The sequence below is a fragment of the Centropristis striata genome, chromosome 16 (assembly GCF_030273125.1).
Source record: "Centropristis striata isolate RG_2023a ecotype Rhode Island chromosome 16, C.striata_1.0, whole genome shotgun sequence".
NCBI classification, from domain to species: Eukaryota; Metazoa; Chordata; class Actinopteri; order Perciformes; family Serranidae; genus Centropristis; species Centropristis striata.
In genome coordinates this window covers 32,860,731-32,878,491 of record NC_081532.1, presented here as the reverse complement: position 1 = coordinate 32,878,491, position 17,761 = coordinate 32,860,731, and the positions used below count along the sequence as shown (strand labels likewise).

General features: G+C 38.5%; 1 protein-coding gene across 12 annotated transcripts; it reads right to left on the bottom strand.

The window, feature by feature from the left end:
• Nucleotides 1–1,176: 1,176 nt before the first annotated feature.
• LOC131988654 (uncharacterized) lies at nucleotides 1,177–13,923 on the bottom strand. 12 transcript variants are annotated; one of them, XM_059353824.1, is made up of 11 exons: nucleotides 13,838–13,862; nucleotides 12,587–12,795; nucleotides 12,392–12,465; nucleotides 10,545–10,616; nucleotides 8,992–9,054; nucleotides 7,228–7,332; nucleotides 6,968–7,030; nucleotides 3,822–3,923; nucleotides 3,565–3,627; nucleotides 2,123–2,200; nucleotides 1,177–1,770 (listed from the first exon to the last, which is right to left on the bottom strand). In XM_059353824.1, exons 3-11 carry the CDS (start codon nucleotides 12,415–12,417, stop codon nucleotides 1,656–1,658), a joined length of 687 nt encoding a protein of 228 aa, XP_059209807.1. In that variant the 5' UTR covers nucleotides 12,418–12,465; nucleotides 12,587–12,795; nucleotides 13,838–13,862; the 3' UTR covers nucleotides 1,177–1,655. The 12 variants fall into 12 exon arrangements, 11 of the variants coding, with proteins under 11 accessions (XP_059209807.1, XP_059209809.1, XP_059209808.1 ...); XM_059353829.1 differs by lacking the exons at nucleotides 1,177–1,770; nucleotides 12,587–12,795 and adding exons at nucleotides 1,784–1,807; nucleotides 1,913–1,941 and having other exon boundaries at nucleotides 2,106–2,200; nucleotides 13,838–13,923; XM_059353828.1 differs by lacking the exons at nucleotides 1,177–1,770; nucleotides 12,587–12,795 and adding exons at nucleotides 1,784–1,807; nucleotides 1,913–1,941 and having other exon boundaries at nucleotides 13,838–13,923.
• Nucleotides 13,924–17,761: the final 3,838 nt, after the last annotated feature.

Genomic DNA, 17,761 nt, shown 5'->3' with positions numbered 1-17,761 from the left:
TTTTAAAATATAGTTAATTTGGAGAGACTTGCATTTCATATGTAACTTAATTTTATGCAAAATTACGCAAATTAGACTATTATAGATTATATATATTATAGACTATAATAACACATCATAGTATAAAAGATTAATTTACCCAGCAGCATATAAAGTGGTTAAAATAGCTCCACCTTTACCAGCTGCAACATTAAAGTGAATACATTAATGCATCATTAGGCAAATTACAATCCAGTAATATTATAAATCTGCATGAAAATGAGCCGTTATGCATAGTGAGGACTTTCACTTAAGGCTTTTATAGTTAGTAAGTTATGATGCTGATACTTTTGTACTTTTACTCAAGTAAAGTTCAATTCTAACTGCAGGACTTTAACATATAACAGAGTATTTGTACACTGTTTTATTGCTACTTTACTAAAAAGGTCTGAGTACTTCTGCTATAAGTGTAACAATAACAATAAAAACACAAAGCACATGTGAACAAAAGGACTTTATTGAGTACAATCAATCAAATCATTACAAACATTTGCAATGTGATTTCCAGTCAAGGCACATGGGTTTAGATCTGTGGGGTCCTGACAGAAGACAATCGGGCAACTTAAAGCAAGCAACAACAAAAAAACGTTTTGAAATCTTCAATTGTGGAACACAATTTAATGTTGAAGAGCCTGGGAGTCACAACAGAAAAGAAAAATGAAGGAAAAGGACACATTTGAATAAATGAACGGAGAAACACAACAGATATAAACAGTTTTCATGTGGGTTACATTTTAGTACAGTAGTGTTAATACTTCTATTAGAGGTTGACAGACTTGGAGAATTCCTGTCTTTAGGTCTGTCTAATATCAGCAGAGTGTTTCCCTGGAGAGTGTTTACATGTTCGTTTTGGAAGATTTCTTCAAATCAAATCAAATCAAGGATCCAGGCTTCAGTTAGAAAGGGAAATATCTCTTTGTTAAGTACAATCTACAATGTCACTTAGCAGACATTTTTATCCAAAGCGATGTACAGTTGAGCACAAGCACCGAAGAAGTCAGAAAACAACACATGAGAAAGTGCCATGGGCTAAGGTTGAGTCCAACAGGACGTAAGTGCTATGAGGTAGTGCATACGGACAGTTTAAACAGTGCCCCCCCCCCCCCCCCCCCCCCCCCCCCCACCCACCCACCCCACCCCCATCCGTGCAGATCATGTGCGAAGGTGTTCACTAAAGAGCTGAAGGACTCAGCAGATCAGATGGAGATTGGAAGTTGGTTCCTCCACCTATAGGGGCTCTACAGAGGAGAAGAGTCTGGTTTGAGATGTAGAGACCTTCAGCGTCGGAGGAGCCTTTCACTAGAAGAGCGTAGTGGGCGGGAGGGTTTGTGGACCTGAACAAAGGAGTTCAGATAAGCAGGAGCTGTGCCAGGTACTATTTTGTAGGCAAGAGACAAGGCTTTGAATTTGATGCGGGCTGTGACCAGGAGCCAGTGCAGAGAGATGAGGAGCGGAGTGACATGTGCTCTCCTGGGCTGGTTGAAGACCAGACGTGCCGCCGCGTTCTGGATCATCTGCAGAGGCTTGGTGGTGCAGCAGGAAGACCCACGAGTAGACAGTTGCTGTAGTCTAGGCACAATATCACAAGGGCTTGTTCCAAAAGTTGTGTTGATCGCTCAGTCAGGTAGGGTCGGATCTTCCTGATATTGTGCAGGGCGAATCGACACGGCAGGTCTGTCAACGATGACTCCAGCCCACTTAGTAAAGGTCCTGGGTCCTGTTGTTGTTTTTTCTTGATAGAAACAGAGATATCATTGAAGGTGTAAACTGCAAGTGGAGATGGGCAATATAGATTAACATATCTGTCATGGCATATGTATGTTTTACGATTAAGATAACAATACTTATTGGTTGAATGTAATTAAATCACAACAGAGAACAGCATGTAGTGCATGTTAACCCCTGAGGGTGTAAAAAACATCCCGTGAAAGATTCACTTTTACACAGGCAACAGGTGTGAAACAGGTTGATGAAACACAACACAGACACAGAGCATCAGAAACTTCAGCTGACTTTACTGATCAGAGATTCATAAATATATTTCTGTAGTGTTAGAAAGAATTTACATGGAGATGTGACTCACAGATCGTCTGACTCGACGCAGTCATCATCTGCCACAGGGTCATCTGGGTCCATGTTTGCATGAATAAAACTTGATGGCCTGCAGCAAGTGATAAGCATTGTTATACACAGTAGTGTAGTGGTTAGCACGTGAGGGGGAGCTCACAGATGGACCGGGAGCCTTGATTAATCAATTAACATTTAGTTAAATATGTTCCAAACACATATACAGCAGGATGTTTGTGTGATTTGAAACAGCTGTCTTATGCAGATGATGCTTAACGTGATGGCAGAAGAAAACAGTGTGGATTGCACGATAGAACACATTTGCACCGCCCTGACAATGTGTTTGAAAAAAAGGCACGCACTGCGAAGTAGGTCCACTCAGTCAGTCACTCATGCTGGGCTTACACCAAACGATTTTCCCAGTCCCAGACTAAAAACTGAAAGTCTTAAGTAAATCTAGGAGTCTTACTGGAGTCACAGCGTGCTCCCGTCATCCCGATGGTTAAGTTTAAGGTAGTAATCTGCGTTTCATAGCAGTCTTTTCCTAGTCTTGGGTTTGGATCATATCTAACGTGTTTGATATGATCGCAAGTTGCAGTGACGGAACACAATCAACAACCAGTAGATGAGCGGGGGAAAGGTCCCCGGTTCCAGACCGGCCAGGAAAACTACTTCCACAGGAAAAAGTCACATCACAATAATGTCAGTAAGCTCAAGCCTAAATACAAATATAGAGATGTCATATATTTACGGCCACAAGGGGGATTTTGGGGGTGCTGTTTCTTAGTAAAGAGAACAGTAAGGAGACCCAGTTAAAATGTATAAATAAATGTATACATAAATAAGTAATACATAATTGATGATTAATGTATGATTAACTAAATGAAAGTTGATAGAGCTGATAAGTATAAATATTCAATTAAACGAATTATAATTAAATAGGCCATAAATGTATATCATGAATTCTTTTCTAAATTTTCCTTTCCTTTATTCTTCCTTATATCTATTTTTACTGTAAAATAGTCAACTTTTCATGTCAGAAAAACAAAAACCTTTTTCAGCTTTGTGAGGGGAAATTTTGTGGCGTCTTCTCTTCTTTTCTTTTTGTTGTTGTCTTTTTTTTTTCAATACAAACCACTGCACACACAAAAATTGCATGGTAGGTAAAAATGCTAAAAGAATCTAGTTGTAGTCTTGTAAATAGTGACCCTGCAAGATTCACAGTCTTTGTAGAATATCAGTGTGAGACTAGGCTGGGACTAAAAACTCTAAATACTTGTCTTTAGACTATCAGCAGGTGTGAGCTGATAGTCTTGCAGGAGTCTTTCCAAATCTTTTTAAAGTCTTCTGGTGTATAGGTAGCATTAGTCAGTCACTCAGTCGATCAGTTGATCAGTCAATCAGTCACATACAAGCCAAAAAAGATACTAATGATAAAGTAACATAATAATGACTTACTCTGACTCAGACATCTCACTCTCACTGATCCTTGGGAGTTTTGGCCTCTGCATCAGCTCTGAGCTGTAACACACAAACAGGTTTGAATCACAACAAGCTGCAACAAGTGCCTACTGTAGCAAACAGAAGAGCTGTCACAGCTCACACAATTATTATGATCATTCTAATTTACCATCATTTAGATTTGTCTTGTCTTCTATTTTGGTATATAAATAACATTGATTTGACATCACATTTTGGTGCTGATAAAAGCTTACATGAGAAACAATGATTTTTCGAAGTAAAGGCCACCGTCCATTGAATTATCACTCCTGAAGGACACACCAGAGTCAGAGAAGTCTGCACTTGCTGTACTCATCCTGCAGACAGGACACAAAGACCACCAGGGAGAAATTACAATATATACACAGAAACTAACAAGCAAGAGTCAGAAAAAATTAAAGTAGGAGTGGATTCTGTTCTCAGTGAATAATCCTCTCCTCTTTTTGAAGTAGTAGAATCTAATTATTGGATTAGTATAAAAGGTGCAAAGGGTGTCTAATATTAACAACAAATTATTTTTGATCTACCAGAAAACAAAGTGGTTTACTAACTTCAGGCCCCGTTTACACGAAGGGAAAACGCAGATATATCCATGCGGTTTTGGCCTCTCATTTACACGAAAACCCCGTTTTTATCACAGGAAACGATTTCTAAAAACTCCGGGCAAAGTGGAGAATTTGGAAAACTCTGGTTATGTTGTCGTGTCAACTGGGAGAAACAGGGTTTTAGGTTCTCACGCTCATTCTATGCGCTGCTGTCTGTCCACACGAACGAACCTCGCGCAATATTTGTTTTTTTGGAAAGGAACAGGAAGTCGCTCGTGTTTTTCGTTGTTGTTGATTCTGAGGATTCTGATTGGCTTGCATGGCTTTATCCTTCTCCCTACACTGTCGCCCATAGGTTTGGCATAGCTATAATGGCGCTCGACTGCGTATTTATGCGGGTTGATGTAAATGACAACTTTTTTGAAAACGGAGGGGGGGAAATATTAGTTTCTCTAAATACCCTGCTATGTATAAACGTGGCCTCAGTGCCCATCAGCCTGACTGCTGGTAATTTTGCACTGCTCCACTCTACTTGGCAGCCACGCCCCCTTATCAGCTCAAGTCGTCTCACCTGTGAGATCACCTGCACTGATGAGCTCTGGCAGCATTTAAACCCTGGCTGCTTTCTGTTCAGTGTCAGACTGTACTTTGTGTCATGCAAGTCTTTCCAGTGGTATTCCCCGGACTGAACTTCCGTCACTGACCTTGCCTGTTCCTGACCTGCCTCCCTTCGTCTCTGCCTTGGTGATTAGTACAGCATGCTCCCTCCCTGATTCTTCCCTCCCGGTTCCAATGCCCTTAATTTTCGCCTCCTCTATCCCCGCTTGAACCGGAAGTTCTTTCGCGGGCGACATCTTTACGACCGTTCCAAAGCTCTTATTTGTGCTCAGAGGATAGAGGAGGCACAAGTGAGGATACATGAGAGCATCCTATGCGGAAGTCTTTAGCGGTCTTAGCGGTGGCCTCGCCCCCTGACTGGACATCGGTTACTGATTAGACGCTGCAGCTGATCAGACTGATCTTATACATCGCAACATCGATGTAGTTTCAAACCGGAGTGAAGACAGATCACAGATTAAACTGTGTGTCACCACAGGTTTTATATTTTATTTATATGATTCACCATGTAGTTAAAATCTGTTTTATTGTGGCTCTGAACAACAAAAACACCACAAACATATTTCTACATTAAGCTTTTTTCCTTTTCGTGATCTGTTTTTTCCACCATACAGATTTATTATGGATATCATTAAAGTTTTTTAAAAAACAGTAGAGTATGAGAGTCTGTCCATCAGCAAGAAAAACTTTTACATTGTTTGTCATTTTCATCAGTCCCACGTGAGGCTGATCATTGCTGAGTGTAGCTTTGATCTGAGTGACATCATTTACATTTTACCTTAATCATCTAACGTAATAAAACATTGGCCGGTGTTCAGCGGACACAGTCATGTTCTGGGATATCAAATAACTATTTTATCACCAGGATCGTCTACTGCGACGGCGTATTAGGGCCATGTATGAAATAAATAAATAAATAGGGACCCAGGGGAGAGGGACCCAGCCACCATGGCATGATTAAAAACACATAACATGAGGTGATGGTACTACATCAGCACATTTCATTCCTTTCTACTCTGTTTTGGGTGTTTTATCAGACTGATTGTTTATGAGTGATCTGACTGACGCTCCCCTCCTCCTCGCGTTCACACGGAGCACTCTCTTTCAGACCTCCTCTGCTCCTTGTTGACAGTTACAGTGTGTAACGTTCGTCTAAACTTTTTTCACAGCAGCAGGTTTATTGTTCCCAGCCTTCATTCCTCACGGGCATTCTCATGTGATGCGTCTTTACGCTGCCATGGTGGCTGGTTTATGGAATCTCTATTCATCTTTGAAGTGTGTGTGTGTGTGTGTGTGTGTGTGCTTGCATTTGTGGCACCGGACGGACCCAGTGAGGCATGGACCAGTATTACCCCCCTCCCCCGGGTCCATATATTTTTTTTTTTTCATACTTGGCCCTAATACGCCATCCTAATACAGAAGCAAATAATAATAAATAAATAATAAAGGCATTCCCGTGACCCTGAGCAGGACACAGTTCACAGTATAAATATACAATGCAGGTTGTTATTCATGTACAGGCGTTTGTTAAACAGAGAAAACACTTATTATTATTATTATTATTATTATTAGTGCATGTCTCCAGCTGTTAAAGCGACTGACAGCTGATCCAGCTGTGATCTGCTGCCGCCGTCATTAGAAACGGAGGGAAGGACGTCCCATGTCTCTTAAATCGTTTCCTCTCTCCTCGCTTAGTTTCCTTGCATCTTATAAGGAAACGACGCAAGTGAGGGAAGCAGGGATGCGAAATAAGAGACATGGCATGTACCCAGTGTCTCTCTGGTCCTGCTTCTGCCATCTTATCTGGTCCTCGTGCTTGCTCCAGGTTTGTGGGAGCTTTTCTGTCTGCAACGGTACTGTTCCCTGGCACTGAACTGTCTGTGAGAGTGGGCTGCCTGTCCTCGCCACACTCACCTGCCTGCACTGCCATCTGCCAGTGGCGTTTCCACCCAGCTCGCCCAGAGCGCACGAGGCTCCTCTCAGACAGAAGCTTCCCCTCACCATCTGTATTGAACTGTGTTTCCTGAGAGTGTTTAATAAAGAACATTACCGACTGCCTGCCTGCGCTTGCTGCATTTGGGTCCACACCCGACCCATTGCAGTTATAAGTGAAATAACATTACACATGTCACATAGTAAAAGCACCACATTGGCTACCATGGATACTAAAATTATAAAGTAACAAAATAATGACTTACTCTGAATCAGAAAAGTCACTCTCATTGATCCTTGGAAGTTTTAGTGTCTGCTGCTGCTCTGAGCTGTAATTAAATTTTATTTATTAAGTGCTTTTCACAGGCAAAGAGTCACAAAGTGCTTTACAAGGGTATAAAACAACATACAGGCAAACAAAGAGAAACAGAAAACACAACTCTAGCACACAAAAGGGTTTGAATCAAGATTGCAACTAGTATAATATAATAAATATTAATCACATGTAATGCTAATAAAAGCTTACCTGAGAAAGGCTGATCTTTTTCTGAAGTAAAGGCCACCATCCATTGACCGATCACTCTTGAAGGACACACCAGAGTCAGAGAAGTCTCCACTTGCTGTACTCATCCTGCAGACAGGACACAAAGACCACCAGGGAGAAATTACATTATAAGACATCCAGCCACAGAAACTGCTAGATACACAGAAACTTACAAGCAAGATTCAGAAAAAAATAAAAAGTCAAAGTGGATTCTGTTCTCAGTGAATAATTCCTGTCCTCTTTTTGAAGTAGTAGTCCCCTAACTGCTCATTTTAACATGAATTATTGGATTAGTACAAAGGTGCAAAGGGTGCCTAATATTAACATACATCATTTTGATCTACCAGAAAACAAAGTGGATTTTACTAACTTCTATGTGGATATACACTACAGGCCAAAAGTTTGGAAGCAAGGCCGATACAGGGCAAATATTGGGAAGCAATTTAAATGTTCTGTTCACAATGGTTTTCTTAAAAACCAGTATGTATTCTTTGGATCTTTGGATGTGTTTACTGTATGATCAGACTTAACTTTCATTGAATTGAACCATTTTCCTCAATTTACCTTTAGGTATACATTGATGTTACCAGACCATTGCTGAATAAATGTTAACAAAAGACAAGAGGGGCTTAGTTTTAGGGTTGAGAAGATTTGCAAGAGTCACAACTTCAGTGCAAAAGTAAAGGACAAATACAAAAATCCCAATAAATCTCAACTGTGTTCATATCTCTGACAAACTACCACAGAAATGTCTAGAAAGAAGCAGCTGAGTTAAGAAACAAGAGTACAGATTTGTACATTAAGGAAAGAAGGATACATTGAAAGAGAAATTACAAAACGCATTATGGTGTCCAACAAAGGAGTTCACTACTGAAGAGACTAGAAGAAACTGGAAGTTATGATGATAGAAAATGGTGTGCGAGAAAGAGGTTTACTAAAAAACCAGAGGATAAACATATCATTGTCATCAGAGATTGGCGAAGAAACAGCACCACAAATAAGGGAGAAAATCACCATGACAAGGTCAAAACCCATATCTCTGACAACTTTGAAAAGACTGCTCTGAAAGGTTGTATCTGCAAAAAAAAAACATTTCTTCGTCCAAAGAACAAAAAAGAGATACGAGTGAGCAAAAGCATATAAATATTGAACCTAAGATGACTGGAAACAAGTTCTCTGGACCGACGAAAGCAAGTTTGAACTACAGTGGAGCAAAAAAGTATTTAGTCAGCCACTGATTGTGCAAGTTCTCCTACTTAGAAAGAGGAGAGACATCTGTAATTTTCATCATAGGTACATTTCAACTATGAGAGACAAAATGAGAGAAAAAAATCCAGGAAATCACATTGTAGGATTTTTAAAGAATTTATTTGTAAAAGAAAGCTTGGAATGCAATTCCTGGCACATACCTTAAAAACTTGAGGAAAAAATGCCTTGTATATGCCATGCTGTTGTTAAAGCCAGAGGAGGTTACTTTGAAGAAAGCAGAGTCTAAGCAATACAAACCTAAATACCTGATAATTAAAGTTAGAATGTATTCTGATAAGTAACTCTTTATATAATAATCATGTTTTTTGTTGAAAAGTATACCAATGAAACTATGATTTTTTTTGTACAAATTTGATCTTGCTTCCAAACTTTTGGCCTGTAGTGTAAGTGAAATAACATTACACAGGTCACATAACAAAAGCACCACATCAGCTACCATGGATACTAAAATTATAAAGTAACATAATAATGACTCACTCTGACTCAGACAAGTCACTCTCACTGACCCTTGGAAGTTTTAGTGTCTGCTGCTGCTCTGAGCTGTAACACACAAACAGGTTCACAATCACAAGCTGCAACAAGCTGACTGACTGGAGCAAATAGAAGAGCTGTCACGGCTCACACAATTATTCATATACAGATTTAGATTTTTCTTCACCTCCATTGTGGTGTGTGTGTGTGTGTGTGTGTATACATAAACATATATACATACAAATATATATATACATACAGTGGCAACAAATAGTATGTGAACCCTTTGAAATGACCTAGTTTTCTGCATTAATTTGTCATAAAATGTGGTCCTATCTGCATCGAAGTCCCAAGTATAGACAAACACAATGTGCTTATCCTAATACCACACAAACAATTATAATATTTAATGTTTTTATTGAACACATCTGGAATTAAACCGGTCCACGGAAATGAATGGCCACGATTCATGCAGATGTCTTGAAGGTTTATTTTTGTCTCTCTCTGTACTTCACCGTGAAAACTACAATAAATAAAGACATAAAAGTTTAAAAAACACATGCAACTCCCACTCACTTAAGTTAAGTACATTACCAATGTCCATAATAGGGCACATTAAGAGCGATATACATAAACATGAACACATAAAAGGAAAATTACCGTGTACACCACTTGGACCCCATGTAAAATTGAGTTGCCAGCTCTTCTCTACTGCTCTGACCCATAATGCAACTGAACCATAATAAAGCGACCTGGCATAACATTTCGACCTCACATTTCCCACAATGTCCTTAAATCAGACTGTTATACTTCAAAATAAAAGTCCCACATAAAGACAATACATTTTTTAACCAAAAATGTTATCCTTTAGACATATTTATTGCATTTTTAATCATCTTTTAATGACTATGAACTTAAATGATTGTGAATTTGTCTGAAACAAAAACAAGCACAAAATAAACTGTCTCAGAGACAGTTACAACATCCATTACACATTCCTAGTGCTGGTGGAAAAAGTGGGTTTAATAACTGGTCGAACCTCCTTTGGCAGCAATAACCTCAACCAAACACTTCTGATAGCTGCTGATCGGACCTGTACAAGGAATTTTGACCATTCGTCCTGACACAACTGCTTCAGCTCAGCCATATTCTAAGAATGTCTGGTGTGAACGGCTCTCTTGAGTTCATTATATTCAGGTCTGGGTCTTGAAACTACCATGTAAAATCAACCTGGCCAAAGTTTCTTAGAGTACAGTATTAAAGTAAAGTTAGATGACACGTGTCAGTGTGGATATAAGTGGAATAGCATTACACAGGTCACATAGCAATAGCACCACATCAGCTGCCAAGAATACTAAAATTATAAAGTAACAAAATAATAACTTGGCTACACAGTGGTGTAGAACTTAGCACTCTCACCTCACAGCAAGAGGGTCGCCAGTTCGACTCCAGCTCTTCTGTGTGGAGTTTGCATGTTCACCCCGTGTCAGTGCAGGTAAACAGAAGACCAGAAAAAAGATCAGCCGCAGCTCGATAAGCAATCACGGATAATAACTTACTCTGAATCTGACAAGTCACTCTCCATGATCCCTCTGGACACTGGACTTTCTGGTCTGTTGTGCTGCTCTGAGCTGAAACATAACAGAAGTTAGAGATCTTCATGTCACGTCACCAGGCTACTGAAGCTTGATGCGTGACACAGAGTGCACCAAGGTTATGATAGGGTGGGATTTTTCATTAGTTTTAGTTTTAATTTCATTGTGAATTTTTGTTTTCAAATTCAATTAGTTTTAATTAGTTTTTAAAGTGAGTTTGCAAGTTTTTATTTTTTTGAAAATGCTTAGTTTTAGTTTAGTTTTAGTTTTTTTTGTAATGGGGTATTTGTTCACAAGTCACAATAAATGTTGCCTTTATTTCCTTATTTTCCAATGAGGTTATTCATTTTTGCAGCTCCAGGTCCTTTGAATTTTGGTTCTAGTGAAGTGCTGAACTTTTTGAAGGCAATCGACTCACATTGTCGTCTAGACGTCCCAGTCTCAATAAACAGATTCATGTGTTCCTGTATGAAATTTTTTTTCATGTAATTGTAGTTAGTTTTAGTTAGTTTTAGTTCGTTTTGTAACCACACAATACAGTTTCAGTTAGTCACCGTTTTTATTTTTATTTCAGTTAAGTTTCAATTCTAGTTTTATTATTTCGTTAGTTTTAGTTAACTATAATAACCTTGGAGTGGACATCATTAGACCTTTCATGTTTCCAAACAGTCAAGCTCAAACAATTAAACTAACATGTTATTTGTTTGTTTGTATATTTTGACATCCTATACAGCATAATGCATTAATTATTAGCTTAGCTCACTGAAAGATAAACTGGGAGTGCAAGAAGACAAGCAGCCTCCCTCTGCTGCAATCCAAGTATTGGATTTTTTTTTTTTTTTTGCAACATTCAAACAAAAGTTTTCATTTCAAATAAAAGTGACAGCCCTGACATGAAGTAACAGGAATAATAAATCCAAACTCCAACATGCTATATGAAAAAAAAAGAAGATATTAAAACTCAGTACTATTAAAACTGAAGTTCAGTATTGTTGTAACGTGTGACTGTATAAAATGTTATGTTATTAATGTTATAAAATGTTTTAATGTAATTTGTTTAATGCTCTATGTGACACACACAGTTTAGCTGTTTTACTATTAAGTGTGGTTTTTGAAAAGTGCTATGCAGATAAAAGATATGATCATTATCACACTCAGAATAAATTAAAGAGTAGTCGTCTAAACAGTTTGTGAGTTGCTTAAATTGGGTATGACTGGAAAGCTGAGACTCTTGTGGATTCAATGAGCCCAATATTTATGTGTGATGATGTTAGTCCCCATAGCAGCATTTCTTTGCAGTGACAGCATTTTTTAAAGCAGTTTACAAAGCAGAAGTGCTGGTCATCCAGTTACAGAAAATACACAGATATTGAAAGTTCAATCACAGCATATTCCTCAAGGTCTAAGTCTCTTAATGTGACATTTTGAAGTGAATTCTGAATTTCATGCATTCCCATTTATCGATGTTTTATGCAGCATCCAAACCTTTTTGGAATCAGGGTTGCAGACGATTAATGTAATACATTGTAAATGAATGTATGTTAAATATGCTTTAAGTAAGGTATTTTGTTTAGGAGAGCAACCTTTTGACTACTTTTGCATTCTCATATGTAAAATCAGTGAAAATCCAAATAGAAAAGGTGTATTTCATTAAGGAATTAAAAAAATCATGATAATGGTGAAATTCTACCCTCCAAAACTGGTATCACTCTCAAATAAGGGCCCAAATATTAATACTATTAAGCTCTGCTATGTATATATGTGATTTTTACCCAAGAAATGTATTTTGAAACAGCAATTACTTGACTTACTCTGACTCCAACAACTCGGCCTCCATGGTCCCAGTCCACTGAGTTCTGGACGTCTGGTCTCCTGCTGCCCAGAGCTGAAACACAACCCACACTGAGGATTATCATCATTATTATAGAACATTAACAAATCAGACAGGTAGGGGGGAGCCAGGTGGAGGCCTTTGTGGGTGATCATTAGGAGTCTGAAGTGGATACCAGTGGAGGTTATGAAGGACGGGGTTGATGTGGCTGAGGGTGGCAAGGCAGGCAGCAGAATCCTGGATATATTGGAGTTTCTTGAGTTTTTGGATGATGAACCATAGAGGAGATTCTTGCAGTAGAAGTCAAACACTTGTCATGAGATATGAGAGGAGACATGACTCTCACATGAAAGCTCTGCTCTGCTTACACCACGAACAATGTTCCTTTGCAGAGTCACATAAAAAAAAAAGTTTTATTCCCTGCTCAAAAATTCACCTTATCGACTGCCATATGGGTAATCAGTGAATTTCCCCTGTTTTCAAACATACATTAAATGTAATGATGCATGGACAACTCTAGATTTTAAGATAACGAACTTTACTGCAGAATTTTGCTCTTATGGATCTCTGAAAATAATGGTAAACCAGTTAACTCGGCCCAAGTTTATACTCTACAACTGCTGCCAATGCTGCTTTAATTTCAAAAGTCTAAAGAATGTAACAGTCATGTTACACGATGTAAGAAGCGTTTAAAACTCAAAATGAATGTTAGAAATGTTAAATTGCAGACACTGCAGTAAGTCTTCATATCCTGTCTTATGATTGTGATGTCCTTCGTCACATTTTAGACTTACAGTCAGTTTAAAATGTCCTCTCAGTGCATATCTAATAACTAGAAATGCAATCAAAACATCAAAGTTGCTCTTGGTTGTATTCGTGTTTATGTGTTACATGTTTTCAGGTCGTGTATTTGCAAATATTAGAATAACTTTAAAAACATCACTATCTCATAGTGAAGTTAATTACATCAAATCAGCTGCAGAATGCAACAATATACGGTTGTTTTATACACATTTGTTAGTAGTTTTTTCATGAAATAATCCTTTGAAATTAAAGAAATGAATAAAAATACGTCAGACAACTTTCAGTGATTTCACATTGTTGGCGCTGTATATTCAGAACTTTTCTCCAAGTTTTAGCTTTTGCTTACTTTTTCAGAGTACAATAAAAAATGATTCTCAATTAAATCAGATGATAGGTTTTAGAGTAATACAAAGCAACAAAATAACACTATCCCTTTAAAGGTGAAAAAACAAAAACTTGTGGACACTTTCGTTTTCAAAAGACTCCCAAAAAACAACAATTTCTGACCTGTTTATCAGGTTATTTTTGATGTTCTGAGGACTGAATACAATAATCATGCAGAGAGAGAATACACAGCTCTGATGACAACATTATTATAGTTATAAAACAAGTCATTAATTACCTTTGGACGGTGAAATCAAACTGCGTCACACACTTGGTCCGGGAACTTTTAACGGAAATTTCAGAGCTGCTCTGACTCCACCTACTTCTACCAAAGGGCGTAGGTTTGGCCTCAACATTGGTAGGGACAATATAACAGCATAACCTGCATGTACATTTTTTGCTGGGGACGGGACATTAAAAAGACCAAACTGATTGGATGGGCTCGGGGCTACATTTCTTGTGAATGTGAATCTAATGAATAGGTAGGCTCAATGATCAATGCAAAAAAAGTGTACTGATTGTATTAACTTTTTTTTTTACCAGTAATACTACAATGAAAAAGAAAGTGTATTCTCATATTCACCATTATATTACAACACAACATTATAAACAACATTCAGCCTGTTACAACTTTCTGTTCTATAGAACTCTTCCTTTTCTGATTTTCTGCATGCATCCAACATCTTCACATTCATCAGTAAGCCAGTCCATATAGCTACATTACAGTTTTCTTTCTGTTCTATAGAATGCCCCTTTTTTAAAATTTTCTCATTTCTGCATGCATCCTCCAACATGTTCATATTCATCAGTAAGTCCACCATTTCCAAATATACATTACAATGTTTTTCTGTCTGTTCTACAGAATGCCTCATTCTCTGTTTTACTCATTTCTGCTTGCAGCCAAAATGAGGGTATAAAAGTTCACCTGATATACGGTCAAACCTTTGTTTTCAAAAACTACTGAAGAAACGTTTTGGAAATTTCCAGAATAAATGACTGGATTTTATTAATTAACAAATTATCCATTGCATGAACATAACTTAAATTATATAAATATACAGTTCACAATAAATAAAATCTTGTTCATCTCTTAACTATCAAGGAAAACAAAAAATAAATATTTGTCTTAAGACCAGTCTACACTGTCTAAATAAATAAATATAATAAATTATATATAACTGAAAAAACTTCTTGTTGTCAAGGAATAATACACACACAAAAAAACCTTCTCTTAAAGCAACACTGTAGTTTTTCTTCATTTACGCCTACTTTCTCTCTTCCCCTCCAAACAGGTGATTTACAGTTATTTTTACACAGTGATACTACTTAAACTATGCATGTATCTACACATCGTTGCCTACATTGTCCTTGTTGTCTCTTTCACCTTCTTCTCCCTTACTTTCATCTCTAAACTGCATCAGTGGTTGGGCTTAGCGATTCTGGAAAAAATCTATATCTAAAAATACATTTTAATTGAACTTTTTACCTCAATTATGATAAATGTACAATTATCTGAGAAAATTGAAAAAAATGACTGCATGGGCTGCAAATAAAATATTTTTAAAGAAATAATTTAGAAAATAAATAAATACTTTTTAATAAATAAATAAACTAAAAGGTATTGTTAGAAAAATTGCATGAGGAAACCTTGAAAATTGATAATCTGTCATCGACAGAAAAAATCTCACCATTTTTCTGCGCATTCTTTGATGGGGAAATGAAGAGCTGGAGAACGTCCAAGTTTCTCAGTTTAACAAAAGTTTTATTACAATACGTCAAAAAATGTGCACTTTACAGAGATCTCTGGGTTCAACCTTAACTCATGTCCCTGAATACAAACAGACGTGTTTCAGTTCGTGAAGTCTGAACCCCGACTCCCTCCCTGGAACCCATTAAAATACTAACATTTGTTTACAAAACATGCTGGTCGATTTCTTCCAGGAAGTCCCGCCCTCTTGATCGCTGATTCGCCAGTTTTAATTAATACAACGGCACGTCATGCCACCTGGTTGCTTGCTGCCGAAACCAGGCCTTGCCCTGACCTACTAACAAACTTGTTAGCACAAACATTTTTCCTTGTTATGACTTACAGAGATTCTCACACGGGATTTTCATTTGGCCTTCTGTGTTCTCCCCTCTCCAGACACACATACACACATACACACTCACAAATGCACATACACACACAGCAAAAACTGTGCATCAATATATCTGGATGTCATTCTTTGTGAGTTATAGAATCTTAATCAGTTTAAGCAAATGGAATATATGTAATTAAAGTAATCATAGTTTTCTACATCAATATTAACACACAAACACAATCAATGTATCAAATCATATTGTATGACTTAATATAAATGCATAGAGATATTTATTACAGTCAAGGTTTGACCTTTGATAGTGACCTGCGTCACTCACAGAGAACAGAGACAGACCACAGCGAAGCAGAAATAAAGCATAAAACCATTTACCAATATAGAAAATAATCAAATATTTTAACAGTATTTAGTTTTAAAAGTGCAAAGTCAGAACATGCTCTAGCCTACATTTCTTCCTCCTAAACGAGGCCTTTTATAAGAAGAAAAACAGCAGCAGCGTGTGTTTTGACTGTGATGTTTTCCTGTGAAACACAGACAGGACACCTGTTATGGGTAGCGGAGAGAGGCTCGAGCGCACAACACAGGAGGCAGGATTTGGTAGAGTTCAGGGTTTTATTAGCAGGGTGATGTGGGGGGGAAAGGCTGGGTGAGCTGGAGGTGAGCTGGAGGGGAACCGGAGGTGAGCTGGAGGTGAAGAGCAGGTGAGGTGACTGGGCTGGTTGACGGGCAGGCAAGCCAGATCACTGCTGGAGCGGGGAGATCTGTGGGAAGAGAGGTTGAGTATGAGTTGGAGCAAGGCAAGGAGGCAAAAAGGGTCAAAAAGCCCAAAGGCAAAAAGGCAACAGCAACAAACGCTTCGCAGGGAGTCTGCGTCTCTTCTAGGTACTTGCCAGGTAACTATCAGGGAAGATCTGGCGATGACTGGCAGGAGAGCTGGAGTTTTGTAGGCAGAGGGGTTGATTGGAGAGTGGCAGCAGGTGTGCAGTGATCCGGCTCATTCACCTCGTCAACTCAACCTGTTGCAGCTGTGTCTGAGGAGTGCCCGCTGGGAGCGGGCAGAGGTGCTGGGAGTGGCTGAGGCCGGAACAGAGGGGTGTGAAAGAGCAGAGGAGGAGGGTGTGGGTGGAGCCGTAACAACACCTTTCTCTGAGCAGCTTCTTGCTCGCTACAGTTCACACAGTTTAACATTATGCTCCGCTTTGATGCGCGTCAGACTTCCAGTGGTAAAATTAGTGACACACTGATGTCTTTTTGCTAATGTGATGTTACTCGTTACAGTTGCTGCTGCAGGGGAAAAGTAACTTTGTATATCCCTCCTCTTCGGAGGGGGAGGAGGAGGAGGTGGCATGTCTGTCGGACTGTGTTTGTCTGTGTGTGTCTGTGTATGGGGGTGGGCGGGCGTTTGTTTGGTCATCAGCCAAATGAGCCAATCAAACGTGAGTTTGAAACGTAGACTTGAAAAGAAAATTGGTAATAAAGTGGTAAATGTGACTCTGAACATAATGCAAATAATTCACTCAATAATGGTAGGGTCAATTCTATCCTTGCAAAATATGGTAAGACAATCTAACTAACCTATATAACTGCACTTCAAAGATAATGCAAATTAGGTTGCTTAAAAGTTGGTAGGGACAATTTGGGCCTCCTGAAAAGTTGGTAGGGTCATGTCCCTACCGTCCCTATGCAAACCTACGGCCATGCTTCTACCAAATATAAAAACTAGGCCAACATGCTCTGAAATAGTAAAAAAGTATTAAAAATGTAATATTAATAATGGTAAAACAATCATTCTAAATTGGAGGTACTTGTATTTTATTTTTGTCAAATATGTAGTTTTCTGAGAGATTGTATTTGTGACGTCATGGAGTAGAGTAGCATCATGGGAGTTGGCGTTTTCATCGTTTATCGCGATGAAAAACTGTCTGATTGGGCTAAGGCAGAAATCATGTCATTTACTGATGTTACTTTGTTTATATTTTGTCTTTCATGGCTTTCTAATGAAACAGTGTTCCCACAGAAGCTTATTGTGGCGGTAGCAGCCTGGTTAAGCATGTTTTCTGTGA